The sequence below is a fragment of the Saccoglossus kowalevskii genome, chromosome 2 (genome assembly GCF_978046115.1).
Source record: "Saccoglossus kowalevskii chromosome 2, keSacKowa6.1, whole genome shotgun sequence".
NCBI lineage: Eukaryota > Metazoa > Hemichordata > Enteropneusta > Harrimaniidae > Saccoglossus > Saccoglossus kowalevskii.
In genome coordinates this window covers 38,754,875-38,772,602 of record NC_140642.1, presented here as the reverse complement: position 1 = coordinate 38,772,602, position 17,728 = coordinate 38,754,875, and the positions used below count along the sequence as shown (strand labels likewise).

At 35.0% G+C, this 17,728-nt stretch overlaps 2 protein-coding genes across 8 annotated transcripts in view; one reads left to right on the top strand and one right to left on the bottom strand.

Moving 5' to 3' along the window:
- Nucleotides 1–9,294, top strand: part of LOC102808790 (transmembrane protein 196-like) — a 61,889-nt gene extending 52,595 nt beyond the window's left edge. For all 7 annotated transcript variants that reach the window (XM_078008730.2, XM_006815730.3, XM_078008735.2 and 4 more), the window contains 2 exons: nt 4,541–4,843; nt 6,208–9,294. In XM_078008730.2, the coding sequence (XP_077864856.1) occupies nt 4,541–4,843; nt 6,208–6,270 (366 nt within the window). In that variant the 3' untranslated portion in view covers nt 6,271–9,294. The remainder of the gene's footprint in view (nt 1–4,540; nt 4,844–6,207) is intronic.
- Nucleotides 9,295–12,863: 3,569 nt separating this feature from the next.
- LOC100375963 (kinesin-like protein KIF16B) overlaps nt 12,864–17,728 on the bottom strand; it is a 43,934-nt gene continuing 39,069 nt past the window's right edge. Inside the window, exons 27-30 of the mRNA XM_006815729.3 lie at nt 17,370–17,495; nt 16,361–16,450; nt 15,991–16,074; nt 12,864–15,691 (exon numbers count right to left, since the gene is read on the bottom strand). Of these exons, the coding sequence (XP_006815792.3) occupies nt 15,536–15,691; nt 15,991–16,074; nt 16,361–16,450; nt 17,370–17,495 (456 nt within the window). The 3' untranslated portion in view covers nt 12,864–15,535. The remainder of the gene's footprint in view (nt 15,692–15,990; nt 16,075–16,360; nt 16,451–17,369; nt 17,496–17,728) is intronic.

Here is a 17,728-nt window from a genome sequence, read left to right as displayed (position 1 = left end):
GCACGCCTATTCAATTAATCGAGAGACTGTGTGCATGCAATTTCAAACCACAAAAAGCAATCGATGAAAAACACAAAGCAAACAGTTTCTTTAGTTTGGTTGATTGTAACACAGTTCCATCCTGGGCTATTGATCGGCATCGAGTAACTATGCACAGTGGCACATGCGATATACAATGCACTAAAAACAACGTTTGACCTCTGAGGTCATTGAAGAAGGAACGTATCTATGCGACACGACACTAATGTAAACCAGTTACTATCTATAATTATTAGTTAATTAATAATAATGACATTTGGTGCATTTTTTACAGTTAAAACCTAGGATTGAAATTAGTCAATTTGTATACATGGTTATTAATTCAATATCTTTTGTTCGAATGAATTTAACACTGTACACTATTCATATAAGTTACATGTATATTAATATGGGCATGACACTGAATAAATAAAGAACAATTTTACAAATTCGATATTTGAATTATGTTCGCTTGGAGTGAACATAAATGTATTACTTCAAACTGCAGCATCTTCCTGTAATCTTCATTTTTTTCTATTAGGCGATGTTTTCATAATCGGGGGATTTTCCTCGACTGATTATCATCCGGTACCTGATTACTCTCAATTGGAACAACACTCACGTGTTCCCAATTTTGATATACTATATCGAAATACAATAACAACGTCGATATGCATATACAATCGAAAAATATCTCTGTAGTATGTATGTAGATATAATTTATCTTCTTCGACACAAGTATTGTGAATATGACTACGTACACAACTATGTATTTTATAAATAATAACGATGTGAACAAAATCATCCAATATGTATGCTACGATGACTAACTAAAAACTATCCCAGACATCTCAAAATAGTGCAGGTTGGCTGGCTACTCATCTCATTCAAAAGGTTAACATTGTTGAAAGCAATATGACAGGCAATCTAAATTTAACTCGTTTCGGGAGTTTGACGTATCCAATGACACACATGTATATACAGTTGCAATCTCACGTGGATATTTTGAGGAAAGAAAAGATTCATTTTAAAATTCCCCAGATGGTGCCCGGTGTACATACGACACATAACGCTATATTTTATGTCATAGGTGGAATTTATTTGATAGCTATGTCCGTGTTGACGCAAGATAGTACACTTTATTTGCCTCTTTCAAGTAATGTCCCTTAACTAAACTAATTGACTGCTTTTATTCTGATAAATCCCCCGTTAAAAGATAACGATCTTACATTTGCTAATTGCCAGAGTCTAATTGATTGTACAATTCCTGTTGTATACCACTAGTTTTGTTTGACTAACCTTTCGCGATTCTATCTAAGCCATCGATACTGATCAACATTTCAAATCTAAAAGGGTTTCTTGGTTTTAATACCTACCTATACATACAAGACAGTTAAATGTTTTCTCGAGTCTCCTGAGATTAAAGAACCTAAATCCTAACGAAGTACAGAGTTTAAAGTGGTGGATTTACCATGAATATAAACTATCGGAATTACCATACAAGATACGTAGATTGCATTCACCAATGCTGCTTATACTAGTATCATATGTTGTTTGTCGGGCTGCAGCATAGTAAACAGTAATATTTGAAACGTGATGCGAAATAAAACATTGTTAAATTTGTCTTTTAAATTTTATTTCCCAATGATCTACCCGTGAAATGAGAATAAAACGCAATTTGTAGTGATTACGACTAGTTATATCATTGTATGTGGACGCTTGGTATTCAAAGGATGCCGTCACTGACCTATACAATATCTATTTAGTCACACAATATCGTATTGATTACTGAACCAATACGTTGACAGAATAATAAACCACATTTATTAACTTTTACTTTAACCTTATTATTTACGCGAGTATCAATATGCAAAATTAAAATTAAACAGAATCAATTGATATTACACTGCATATTGTATTATTACTTTAAGTAGTGTTTTGCCGGCAGCCACGGCGCGTTTTATCTGCCTGGATGTACTAATGATGTCACGACTGATGTGAGCAATGGCACAACATATTTCACAATATTCAAACCGACATACAGGCAGCTGGAGAGAGCATGGCCTCAACTAAAAACTTAGAAATTTGAATTTATTAACTCACGTACTTTAAGTTTATGTGACCATAAATACGTGTTTTTATTGAGGAGACAAATAGTAACACCTGCTGGCAATGTGCGGAATTCACTTACAGAACTTTCGTCATGAGGTTGGAAAGTTCGAAAGATTAAACACCGAGCACGGCATCTTAGGCACTGGACACGTCGCGGTGACAAGCGTGATCATTCATGTTCACTGCCATCGATCATTTCTTGTTCCTGGCCTCTAACCTTAAACTGATTTCAGTCAATCAAAGTTACCCCCATCTAGGTGCCACATGTGGAGATGTGACTGATATGCATAGCACTGCGCTCCTAAAAAGTGAGTGAGTGAGTGAGTGAGTGAGTGAGTGAGTGAGTGAGTACATTACTTGAGCATTGGTTCTAATATAATGGATCTACTCCATTATTAAGTGGAGCCTGCTGCTTACTTTAATACCAAACTCTAATGTTATATTTTGTTTTCTTTTTATTCTGGTAAGGTAAACGTTGATTCTTTATATGATGAATAGTTTAACCATTGAATTCACAGAATAAAATGTGACTACGTAAGTGTTACCATGGCAACACTGTAACGGGGAAAATACGCAACTCCGCATATAATCGGATTATTAACATGGATCAATGTATGTATATAGACTGAATAAATATAATAATTAACTTGAGTTACATTATTATTAAATAAACTGAAGCTCAGTGACGTGTCTTATTGTTGTGTCATTGGATGTAAAGATACCCAGCCAAGAAGCTAATAAAAACCGATTGAGGGTTCCGTCTCAACAATTGACACTTTGGCTCCTCTATGAGAAGCATGTTATTGCTGATATTGATGCCATTGACAAAGTAGATTATGTTCGTTAAATGTAATTAACTAATTAGTTGTAGATACAATGCCAGTTTTGAAGTGTGCTTCTTTTATCTCAGCGGCTTTGAAGAAATTAATTTAATTTATTCTCCTTGGTACTGTTGTTGATTTTCACCAGTGTCGTGTTTATTTCTCTGGAGTAATTCGGCAAATTGTTTGAAGAATCGCTTGTTGCGTGGGAAAATCAGCACTTTATATATATCTAACATTACATTTATCTGAATGTGTTACTAGTATATATTCTTTAAAAATATGCGACATACTTTGGCAATTGCGGTCATTATATTGCGCTGTAGCCCAGCGACTACGGTCATCATACCGTGTTATGACCAGACGAACACGGTCATTACACTGCGCTATGATCCAACGATAACCGTCAATTTCCTGTGCTATGACCCGACGAGCACGGTCAAATCCTTGTTTTCTACAATCGCAGATGCACAGAAGCGAAGCGAGGAATTCATTTCTCAATTGATTTTTCTGCATTGCGGGAATATCTAAAATATAAAGGTTCAAGACTTACAGATTTCGTATTTTATTACAGAGCTCCCCGTAATCAGGCAGTATATATTTAAAAGAGCACGGTATTGTGAATTATGGTAGAAAGCAAAATCGTTATTAAATCCGATAATGGTAGCTCGTGTTTTTACGCGTAGCATAGCACAACAGCTAATCCATACTCGTAGCCATGAATCGCCAGATCTTGTGAAAAGACAATTAAATCCAGAAATGCGGCGTTATGAGCATATGAGCATTTTGAGCTAATAATATACGCCAGTTGAATCACACCATTAAAAAAAGCCTTGAAACAAAAACAACCTGGCAATAGTGTTTTATGATGTCACGTCTAAGGTGTAACTGTTGTATGCTTTATTGATCAAAGCAAACGTATTGAAATAATATTGTGTATTTTATTTATATCGACTGTAGATCCGTGACGTAAGTATATAACCCTTACATGAAACATTGTGAAAAACATCTTCTTTAAAACGCAAAACTACACGCGCCATAAACCCAGATCAAGTTTGTAATTATATTAATAGTAGTTTATATACTCGTTTATGTCAATAATTATTGGAAACACCAAACCCAAAATAGAAAACGCTTATTAATTATATTTTGTGTTCGATGGTTAATAAACCGGCTTAGACATATATGGCCGCCTGAATCTCGTTGGGTGCGAGAGAGCAATGAGACTTGTAAAACAAATGAAACACGGCATTTGAAAAGGAAAACATGTCCCGTGGCTCTCTCGTTCCCAGCGAGATCTTGGCATCCATTCACGTCTACGGTTTGCCATCGTTTTTATCATCAGGACATACCTTTATAATGCGTAAGCGAGAGAGCATGTCTATATCAAGCGATGTATTACTAATTAATTATTCATAGTTTCGATCATTACATTTGACATTATCGATATCGGCGGAAACATTTTATATTACAGCATCGTCATTTAAAATTCAATCGGATGACATAGCTCGTGTATATTTATAATTAAAATAAAACAGGTGCGCGTTTAACTGCAGAATATTAAAATATATTTTTTTTTTAATTTTCAGATTATGTGTTTCACTGCATTTTCATTCGTGAGTCTCATCACAGCAATTGTTAGTATTCAGCTTCTTCGGATAGGACTAGTGAATCACACATCGGATGGTCAAACTTATGCAAAGGAGAAACAAGATATACTCATTATACTGGCATTGACAACGGCAGGTTTGGAGTGCGTGAACAGCATCGTCTCGTCATTTATGAGTTGCCTGGTAGCCAGGATGCTAAAGAAGAAAACACTGAAAGGAAGGAGAGAGCGTTACGTCACGCGAGAGCAGTTGCTTCAGCAGAGACAGGCTCAGATAAGAGAGGTGGGCATTATATGCAAATATGGTCCATCGCAACATATAATTCAGTTGAAAGATTAAAATCATTTATTTTTTTCCGCCGGTATAACACACACACACAAGATACGTGGCATCCAACGCTGCAATTATCCCTTGCTTTCAAAACCGTGCGTGGCCATGACGATATTTCGAATCTCAACTCGTTCTCGTTCTGCACGTAACTGTCTTTAGTTCTCGAAGAAAAAAAGCACGTTAGTATAAACACTCGAATTATCAAGCATTCGAGTTTACCTTAACATTCCATGTATATTTTAAATAAGAGCACTACAGACTCTTCGTGTATTTTAATTTAGTGGCAGAAAGAGCTCTCGAAAAACCTTGCTTTCATTTTTTTTTTTATTTTCGTCACCTGTACTTCAGATTGGATGAAAAGCTTCCTAATTCTATATAATCCGTGTATGTAATTGAATTAAGCGATTCAATGGACAAACTAGGCATCGCAGCCGAGGTAAATTAACCTCCGTATGTGTCTTGAGTTTGCCCCATTTCACAGAATATGTACCCCGTCTTTCTTAATGGAAATTTAATTGAGGAGATTTCAGAGCTTTTATAAAAGAAAATCTTGAGCGGATAAAAGCACAAATTGCCTTCCTTCCGATCATCAACGCATGCCATTTAGAGGCATAATTTTTTTTCCGACACAAATTGTTAAAAATATATGGCACGAAATAACCTCTAATTCAGACACAATGAACAATCGTTTTTCTATTTCTTTTGACAACTATAATTTCCTTGCAATTCCTCGTAATTGGTGAGTAGACGCCGCAGAATTGAAATTATTATTCCGTCTTCGTCAATTATAAAAGGTTTCAAACAAACAAACAAAGAAAGAATTAAACGGGTTTTGGTGAATTTTCACGGAATTGCGACGAATTTAACAAATAACTTTTTGCACGGCCGTGTGATCAGTCTCGTAGCCATGCAAGATGAAAAACTAATATATTTATCGGTGTGATAGACAGAGAGTTGATGTTTTTATCGTGGTTCTCGAACAAGTTGCGATGCATGTTATTTTCAAACGTAGCTTGACTAGATGGCGCCACTTGGCGTTGTACGCGCCGTAGAACACAACTCCTCTAGCCGGTGATTGTCATATTTAGTACTCAACACTCATTATTCTTGGTGTGGCAAATGTCTATACAATATGCTTTAGTTACGTTATATAATTTTATGAATTACTTTACACGCTTCGATTGTGCGCACGTTTCTTCTAAATGGCCCACAGGGGAAACGTGTTATCCTATTTCAGGAGTAGGTGATCAAAGTACCGCAATGACACATTATTCCGAGAATCACGATATGTTCTCTCGTTTGCGTTTATTTTACAGCAACAAGCTGATGAAGAAAGGAAACGAGAAGAGGAAAGGCGGAGAATGGGAATAAAACTGTGAAAAATGTCACGATTGAAGTTAATTTTAAGAACTGTGTGACACTGTTCGCCATAAATCGAGACGAATTTATGAGCGATGGAAAACGTGAAGCAATATAAGCACATGCAAACGTCCGTTCTGTTGACATAGCAGTCGTCGAATTGAAACATCTTACATAAATCCTTTGGAGAACGTAATTATGCAGAAGGGAGCGTATGTCCTGCTTCTGATCTAATTGCCGTGTTTCTGTTTAAAATGACGCCCGTGCAGACGACATTGGATTCCCGCCAGTATTGAACGGAAGTGACGAAAATTTCATAGAACAAAAAACACTGAGCTGACAATGGCCATAGGTGCTAAACTATTTTGTCAATAGATATTATAAGAGAAAAACTCTTTAGACAATACCATTGTTTATTTATTTAATATTTGCAGACGAGAGAATAATATTGGGGAACATCAGTTAGCGTTGATTAGAGTGATGAAAACAAATAATTACTGTCGAACGGAATAATAAAAGATATTACATAAACTGGAATTTCCAAATTGTTCCTTTCGAATGAGTACATGTACATCGAACGCGTGACTAATCTGACATTAAAATAATGGCGACAATGTGACGAATACTGCTTCGAAGTACGCGCAATCCATCGTAAATTATATTTTATTTGTTGCGTGGTAGTATTAAACTTACGTATAACATTTGTCTGCGTGCCAGGCGACTGACTGTCTCCGTCTTGAATAGGTTCTCGTGAACAAAAGTCAACAGAGCTTAACAGAGGTCACACTTATTTCTAAACAGCGGGTATAAAGAGTCGAATTTATAATAATTTGAAGCGACCAAAAATATGTTCGTTACCTCTATATGACTGAGCAAGCATAAAATTCATTACATTTTATAAACTACATGAAAAGTTTGTATGAATACGTGTGTGCCATCAATGCTACCCCCTTCTCAGGATTAAAAAGACTCGATTAAATACCCGGATTAAACGCAATACCATGTTAAGTTACATTGGACAGCATCCTGAGTAGTTTTAATATCTCGTGTAACTCCGTGGCACTTTGAATGTATGCTCTTCTATACTCAGTTCATGCACTATGGCAGCAACTTTATTTAATCTTTTGTGATCAGTAACCAGCAATGCCAGAGGCTTTCCTAAGATAAATATTACAAATACCGGCTTCAGTTATTATTAAAATGGTGAACGACCTACATCGCCATATTGAGGAGTCTGTTGTATTGCGTGTGTACAGGAGACAGGCGACACAGCCACGGTATCGATGTAGTGTCGACTCCGAATTCAATATGGAACTGTATCGAGTTATGTAATATTTCTACGACAAATCACAATCATGTTTCATCTGCGGTGTAACCAAATATCCCGGCTTGTTTTATTCCCCAAATCCGACTGGTATGCCAGCTGGTGCATAGCATAGAAAAGATGACCTCGGAACATGGCGGTATTAGTTCAAATCAACCCATGTGCGTTTTAAATCCTGCCACACTACCCTCTATACTTGTCAATTCTGTTCATGGCAGACTCTATCAAGTTTATGTTTTATGTGACAATCGCTGTGCTTGTCAATCTCTGGTGTGACAAATTATGAACTTGTCAATTTTTGGGTCTAAGCTATGGACCAATCAATCGTTGGACTTGGCAAACCCCGGATCAATGTCTTGACGTGGGTCAGCAAATTCCCATACCTGGAAAAACTTAAATCAGTCAATCATTGAGTACTTGAACCCCTTATCATGTCAATCACTAGCCTTTCAAAGACTTGGCTTCAACCTATCAATCGTTGCGTACGTTAATCCCTGATTTTCAACCTTCAACAATTTAATCCCCAGATATGTCAGTCACTGCTTCTTTCAATTACAAACTCTGTCAGCTTTTGAGTACTTGTTTTTTCCTGGCATTTCAATAATCTCCAGTTATGTCAATGTATTATTCAATGTTACTGTACTATTTATGAAAACAACACAATGGAAGTTGGATCATGTACAACCAACAAATCTAAATATCTTGAAAACATGCATGACAGACCAAAAGAACTTAATATTCTCCAGGGGTTGTTCTTTTAATAACTCAAGACATTTTCATAATTTAGTTGAGAACAGGTATGAAATGCCCTTCTCATATGCCTCGAAACAGCCTTTACTGGCCGACCACTTCTCGAAAATGTCTTTGAATTAAAATGTGCGATGCTATAGCGTAACAAAATCCGGTTGCCTCTAATTTCAATATATACTTGTGTAAAACTTATTAATTACAGATCTGACAACTTGCAAAATCGAAGAACAGTGTGGCTTAAATAATATTGCGGACGTTATGTTACCTTATTAATTTATATTTGCTTAAGTCAGATTTGACAGATTAATGACATAGTAGTATAGCTTGTCATTTGACATTTCCGTTTCTGTCATAAAATCTGTTGATACCTCATCGATGTCGTTCATATGCAACACGCACCTATGGAAACCTCAAGTCTAATTATGTAATGAATAGAAAGATTCAATTTATCATTTATCCCTATTAATTACACACGCCGATGGCCAATCATTCGAGAACAAAAGGCATTGTCAGTTATATCAACATAAATAAGTCCACACAAAGAACACTAAATTCTACCACCGAGTCACCAACTGGAGATGTCAAACTGTAACAGTTAATATTCTGTTAGTCATGTTTGTAGCCAAGAACTCTTTCCTGTCGGCAAATGGTCCAGTATGCTGCGGGAATTTGCTGTTCGTAGAAGACTAATATATAATGCAATCTATAATCTGCTGCCGTGTTCTACTGAATATATAATAACAGATTTTATAAGAAGTCGCAGTTCATTGCTATAATGCAAATACAGTCAAATCATTAGTGGAAGGAAACCTTTGCGATAAAGCCTCTTTTATTCACTTCTCTTACTGCGGCAGAACAAAAGTGTATGAAACGATCTATCTAAATCGATGGAATGTCGGCTGATAAGAAAATGGAATGTATAAAAAAGAATCAATAAAGTACATTTTTGATGTGAGAATTCTCCCTTGAACGGAATTCAATTTGTGTCTTTTATACAGCAAATGCAAATGACAAACATCCTGGCTGATATTCTGAACACATATTGGCTTGTATACAGCATAATCACAGGCAGGCATCACGATCACTACTCAACACGTACACTAGTCAGGCCAACACAACAACACAGGTACTACTCGAGACATACACCGGTAGGTATCATGCACACATATACTTGGCATAGTGACCATAATATGCACCTCTCTCACTGGCAGCCATAGCGACCAATATACAGTAAACACATTGAGAGAAAATATGGTAGGCAACGAAATCACTATCCAGCATATACACTGGTGGACATCGCAGACACTATTCATTACACCTATATTGGTAGGCATCATAGCCAGTATTGCGCCTAGACACTGATAGTTGTATAGACAATAGTTGCTGAATGGGTCCGCGATGTAAGTTGGCACGTGGTACTAGACTAGAACGCCCACTGCAGTCACGAGTTGGAATTGCCCAACAATAGCAGTAGTTGAGAACACTGTACAATTGTGTAGTGAGTGGAAAATGAAGTTATGTTCATTGCCAGATTTGTTGGGTTGATTCTGTGAAAAAATGAATGAACGATTCAAACCTTAAACCAAACTTTCATTTGTGATTGGTGAAAGAGAATATTATTGATGTAATGATACAGAGTGGTGCTCAGTGGAGTTTGCAGACACCTCAGCACACCGTTGTAGAGATCAATGGCATCATGGACAGGCAGAATGAGAGAACTTTGAATTGTGATTGCAGGGTCAGGTTAAAACTGGTCTAAAGTCACCTGTTACTTTGATAAAGAGAAACAAGCTCTGATATTCTTGGGTGATTCCTTAGTGAGGTAACAACTCGTGTATCTCATGTATCGTCTCTGATGACATTCCAAATAGAGAGTTTGATTTCAACAAGCATCTGTGATGAAAATCTGTATAGGTGAATCTGAGAAGAAATACTAAACTGTTGTCATTCTGCTAACGCAGGTGTCCATGAAGCATATCCAATTCAGGCTATGATTGAGTTCTTATTTTATGAGAACATAGCCAACAATATGATGAGCGGACAACATGATTCATTTTCGGTTAAAACAAAGTCATCATTAACTTATTCAGCTACTCCTGAACAATGAACAATTCTAACCAGTCATGATTTGTAATTTGCAATAGCGAAGTGACGCTTACCTTAGCACCATTTGATATAGAGTATTGAATAAAAGGCAACTCGAATAACCACTCAAATTTGACCCAGTTCTGAAATAGGAAACGAAAGATGCCAGAAAAACCAACAACCTGAGAAACCCTAGTGCCATCTTCGATTTGTGCATTTACCATGCCCACACTTACCAATATTCAATAAAGAAGCAGGCAGAGTACACAAACCCAGAATTAAGGTGCAGTGTTAAGGTGGGTGATTGCCAGGGTTTCAAACGAATACATGGTCAGTCTAAATTCATAAAGTAAAAAAGGGAGGCACAGCCGTTTTTAGAATAACATTATAATTGAACAAGTAATGAGACAATAAGATATTTAAGTTGGTCTTATCATCTAACCCCTTGATTAGGAAGAAACAGAGCTAAAACGAAATCATATATATATATTATATATTATCTCACATATGTCTTTAAGACAATTTGTTATTCTATTTAGCATTGATAAATTCGTCTAATAAAGAATAGTCTTGTGGGACTTAACTCCACTGTGAACTAAAACACTTAGATCGGATTAAATGCTTCATGAGTTAAGTCTGATAAATTATGTCAAGGAAGATGCTTTTTGTCTGCCATGGCTAGAACATGATCGATCAACATGACTGACTAAAATGCCTGTGATTTAACCTCTGATCTAAAGGAATATTTGGATAATCGTGTGTTTACCAAATTGCCAATGGTCGCGAAGCGTTGTGTTTCTTCCACATAACAGACGAATGTCTATTTCATGATTTGAGGGGAGGGGATAAAAATAGAAGTTGTACCTAATCATCAAATTTGAATCCTTCTAGATTCACCCACGACATTACCATTGCATCCAACGAATATGCGCAATTGTCCAAATAAAATTACACAATTCAGTTTGAAGTTTATGGCTGAGACAAACAAGTTCATAAGGACACAAGTGTTCCAGGCCAGGGATACTTGCTGGTCATTGACATTGCATATGTCAGTAAAATCTGCCCCTAATCAGGAGTTATTAGACTTTGCCAGATTCATGCTGTATCCCCAGCAGTGAGGTGTACCACTGGGTTTGGAGACTGACTTGAGCTGTAGAATCACAGGGCTTTTGGAAAGCTCATTCACACTGATGTTGTTATCAATGTAACTAACCGGGAAACTGAATCTTGTAGCTGTTCTCTTAGTTTGAGCAACTTTTTCTCTCACAATCATTAGTGTTAAAAAATAGATTTTAGGAGGGTCAATGGACATCTGAGTTGCCACCGCTGTATAGTGAACACACTATACAATTTATTTTTGATACACATTTGATGGATTACACAAATAAGATGCAAGTAATTGGGCCCTAACTCCATATTACATCCATCTGTCAAATATATATATTACAACAAGCAATCAAAGAAAGCTTCGAAAAAACTAATGCGCAATTTAACAGACCATCTATCGAAATGTGATGATTAGTACTTGAGATATCAGTGTGAAAATTGGTTAGTTATGCAAATTAGGTGATTAATATGCATAAATATTGGCCGAAAACTAATTGGGTCTCTGCATAGGTGTAGATTCATTGAAATGTGATGATTAGTACTCGAAATATCAGTGGAAAAGCTGAAAAAAATTTATTAATTAATTATGCAAATTAGGTAATTAAAATGCACAATTATTCACCTTAAAACTAATCAGGTCTCTGCATAGTCTTAGAGAATCTATGCATCAAGTTTCATTGAAATGTGATGATTAGAAATTGAGATATCGGTGGAAAAACCGAAAATTGACTAATCATTATGCAAATTAGATAACTAATATGCAAAAACTAATCAAATCCTAGCATTAGTTCAGAGCATCTATGTACCAAGTTTCATTTAAAATCCAATGAGTGGTTCTTTAGATATCAGTGGAACAGTCATGGAACAGCTAAAAATTAGCTAATTATCATGCAAATTAGGTAATTAATATGTATGGATTTCTACAAAACTTAATCAAATCTGCGCATTGGCCCAGAGTATATATGCACCAAGTTTCAACAAAAAACGATGTATGGTTCTTGAGATAGCAGTGGAACAGACGGACACACATACACACAGGATATTCACTGATGTCTGCACATTGAAAATTCTGGTAACACAGTTGTTATTTACCGCGTCTCCGTGTCAGAAATGAACCAATTGTATATACTGTCTCTATATAAACAATTAATAATAGTTTCCGTGGCAACTCTGTGACTGAAGATAAGTTTCAACATAAATACTAGAAAACTTAATATTTCTGACACAAGACAAGTCTTGGGGCAGAAATTGATAGTTTTTTTTTGTTTCCTGTCTACACTTCCAGATAATTCCTCCCCTGCCTCAATTTCCATCAAATGTGCAACACTTCTATAATGAGTGAGACAATTGTTGTCCTTTTTTCTTTATTAATAAATAATTCAAACATTAAATGCAAAGTTTCTCGTCTTTATAAAATATTTCTATGATGAATACCTCAAGAAAGCACCAGTTTCCCATACACTACAAGTATGTTACAGGTTATTGTCGAGTCTCAGGGTATGTTGATAAGAAAGTTTGTCTTAAAATGTGAACACTAAAACAAGATATGACAAGATTACAGTGCAAGAAAAAGTGCAAGGTTAAAAATAATTAAATTATTCAACAAATAAACATAATTCTACAGATACATTCTCTCAAATTATTCAATAACCTAAACACACACAAATGTGCGACAGATATATTGCTTTGTGACGTACAGACAAAACCATCACCTGCCAAACATATTCCATTAAACCCTTTGCCATACAAAAACAAATGAAATTTAATTCAAACCATAGAGGGCACTCTCACATTCATTGGTATGTTTTTGCCTGTATAGCCCACCATGGTGTATACATCCTTCATTCACCAATGGCAATACATATACACATTAATTCTTAAAAACAGGATTATTTTTTTTCAGGGATTACGTGAATTAGTTTTTCTTTTCCATCTACCCATCTCCGGGAACAACAATGTCTGACTGATAAGGAAGTAGCAACTGTTTTTGTTATTGTGGTAAACAACACAGTATAATTATTTTACAGGCCTTCACTCTACATGGCATAGAAAAGCAACATCTTGTGGTCCTGTGAAACTTGTATTGTGACTGCTTTTGCTTGACTGGTGCTATGCAACAGTTATCTGAGATGGCGGCCATTGCCAATTTTTAAGTTATCACTAGATAAATGTTTTGAAGAGTAAACATCAAATATGTCACCTGCGTGGAATGGAATACAAATATCAATGCCCAAGCAATGTGCCATTGCGTAATGAGAAAATTCACCTAATTACTGTATGTCCATATTTGTACATTTTAGAGCCTATGAGAGAATAAACCATTCAAAAAAATGAACGTGACTAATTGTGACAATACTGCTTTGTGTACAGACCCGTTAGTATCAGACATACAACTAAAATTCACATGGATCATGCATGCAAAAAACAAACTTTAAAATGACATCAGTAAAAACTATTGAAAACCAATCAAATGCAAAAAGACTTACATAAGTCTGGAGTGATTGTGTTATTTTGACATCATAGTGAAACCTGTTTATTTAAATATTAAAATGTTTCGGTCTAATCTAGACTATAAAGGTTTTATCATATACCTTATCTATGTAATTACAATTTTACCACAATGTAATTACAATTTTGAATGACGTGTTTCGTTTTGATTCATGAAAACCTGGCGACATGATGTGGGAAATTATAACCCTTATGTGAGGGCACACTTCCCATAGCATATACAAGGTACTGTAGAATACTTTATTTTCGCTATTTTCGCTGAAGGGATGATTCCGTGAAATTAAAATCCAGCGAATATACTTTTTCCCCTATATTTCACATTAAACTCATGAAAATTCAGAGATAATAAATTCCAAGCAAAACGCCCAAAAAGCCTTTTCAGCGAAAATTAATTCCAGCGAAAATAAAGTATTCCACAGTATATGATTATCACATGATCTGCTTAAACCCTTCATAGATAGCCAAAATGCATGTGAAAAAAATAGAATCAGTATGTAATGTAATATACCGTTCTTAATCAAGTTTAGAGAACGGAAAAATAACGAAATTGATTGACTTAGACAGGTTTCAATGTACATGTACTATTAAATTAAAAGACACTTCATTAAAATGCAGACATCAATAAATTAACGACAATGAAAAGCAGCAATTTGTTAATTAACAAGTTAATTAATGTACTCTGAACTGTCAAAGCATTTGGGTGGTGGGTGCATGATGATTCCCACCAGTCGGCATATTCTGAAAACTCAACTTTTGCAATGTTCATGCAACTAGGCAGTGTGGCTTTTAATGCAAATTTTAAATTTAAAAAAAAAAACTGTTTTCAATAAAATATGGAAATGTACAATATCTATTATTAAAGATTTCAATCCAAATGAGTTTCACTTTCCACCATTCCAAATCCACCTTCAGCCTTATCAAAATATACAATATATCATATATACAAATGAGCTTTCTTTTTTTATAACTAATTTAATATGTATATAACCTTCAAGAATTAATTAAACTTGTATTGATGTACTAATGTCATTCCCACTTTATTGTAGAACAAAAGATTCATTTAAGGTTAAGTTTTAATTCTTTGGTTACTTCAATAGGATTGATACAGGGTGCATCGTTAAGACCGAGGGGTAAAAATAATATATCCGTTATTAAATAAATTAAAAATAAATCCAAATTCTTTTGTTCTGTGATGAGCTTGCTGCTAAAATGTCTATACAACTGACAATGATTGAGTCTGCTTTGAAAACCAGATTTTATCGCAACACTTGAATAACTTGTGGTATAGTTTGACAAAATATTAGTAATTCATGCATAAAAATACAAACTTCATAAACTAACACAAACAGGTGTTTTTGTTGTAATTTACACTTAATATACATTGTCTCAGAAAGTTTATAAATAAGTTACCGGTAAAAATCAAGGTGTACGAGATATGGAATACAAATGCCAACTGTTACCTTGGATAGGAAGGGAAGGGGCACGGTGTTTACATAAGAGATACATATTTATTATGAAGTACTATATTTAGTAGTTTCAAAGGCACCTTGTCTGAAGAACGGAGCAAAATCACACAGAGTGTGTTTAGATAATATCTTGCCATCACCTGGTGATAACGGACTGGACGGGAGTCTTAGACAAACGTGGATGAAACTCCGAAGATAATTCTGCAGACAAAGACAAGAAAACTTATTTTAAATATATCATTTAAAAAAAAAACCCACATGAGATAATATAATTAGAACAGACTGTCAAATTATTATATTGTTATTTCAAGCAAGATTGACAAAGATCACATGATGGAATCACAAATTACATTACCGTGTATACTTCAATCAAGGTGGATTTCATAGAACAATAACATAATTAGGGAAATGTTTAAATTGTGTATCATTGAAAATATGAAATTACGTTTTGTGAACTGTTATTCCTTAGTATACACACAAATTATCTTATACATACTTACCTCCAGCTTATCTCTTCTTTTAGACACAACTTTCTCAGATTTATTACCAAATAACTTTTTGGGAGGAAATTCTAATGCACCAATCTGTGAATGAAATGTAATAGTGTATAATCAATGCAATGGCACAAGGGAAGAGTGCACACAAAACTCAGAAAGACATTGGACAGACGAAAATAAAAGACTGAATTAAAATGAATTAAATATGCAAATGAGCAAATTAAATAAACAGAAGTTTTATTTAATGAAGTCTATAGGTGGCACTAAACTGACAATGGCAGCATCTTATTTACCAAGTTTGGGATGTCGGGATGACTAAGAGGTTTGACAGATAACATCAATGTACATGTAACTATGAAAAGAATGAACTCACCTCAGGGTACACAGCCTTCATCATTTCATGAAGTTCTCGAAACTTTCGATACCTTCTGTATACAACCCAGTTATCATCTAAGACTGACACCTGTGAACACAATGAATTAGTATTTTATTTTAGAAGCAGAGCAGTCTTCTGCATACAAAATAGAAAGAAGGCTCGCTTTAAAGCATCATCGCCGTTTTACAGAAACCATTCAAATTGTGTGTAAACAGACAATACTATGTGTACAAATTGTTTACATCATATTGAACATGATATATTGTGGTGTGTCCATTTATTACAGACACTGTTCATAAATGACACCAACAGAATATCATGCTCACATTGTTTTAAATATGCTTGCTTATGCTTCAATATGTTATTCATAAAACACATCTGATAATAGCTATAAACAAAATATATCTATTCTTAATGAATATTATAAACCTTTGAAACATGAACCCATGGTTCATGACATTTCGACATGTATCCTGACATAGTACATTGACATTTCCACATGAAACACAGGATGATCTTCAGAAATTTAATTTCTTTTTGTAGTAGTAGTTATCACAACTAATCTTTATCGCTATCAACTGATAGAAACTTGTACTAAAGTTATTATTATTATTATTATTATTATTATCAGTAGCAAGTGTGGTTTGTGATGAAGAGAACTACACATGTTTGAGTTCACAGAGATATTCAGCTTCAAACATGTCATCTATGAAGTGGGACCAATTGTACACTATAGTATATTGAGGGTGTAGTTCAAACAAGGTCTTATGAAAGCAACAATATCTGGATTTACAGTAGTTAACACTTGAAGAGTGATAATTGCCGTATATACATTGTCTACTAAACACAATTTCATATTTTAATAACATTTTAACATACCAGTCATGACAATGACCAACAAATTTCATAGTTGCTTATTCATCCAGAATACGAGTTTATATAAACTTGGAATTCCTGTAATAGTATTTAGCAATGTTTGTTGCAGTACATGAAGTGCAATACTTACTTCTACTTCAAACTCATGATGGGAGTCTCTACCGTGACCTCTTAGCATATATCTTAGTATTTTTATATTGATAGGATTCTCTACGGGACGTCGGTGTTCAATTAACGGCTTGGCATGCAAATTAGGCTGTAATTAAAATAATACAATACCTTATTATACAGCGTACAGAATGAACTTGGTTTAGCATTGAAAAATATGAACAATGCAATACTAGGAGGTTACCTTGAGAATATCACAAAGTACCGGGGTATGCACGAAGGCGAGCATATCAACTAATTTGTGGCATTCTTGTAATAACCTTACTGTTATACATTTCTAATAGTTGTACTAATAATTTAAGGAGAGAACAGCCTGAGGAA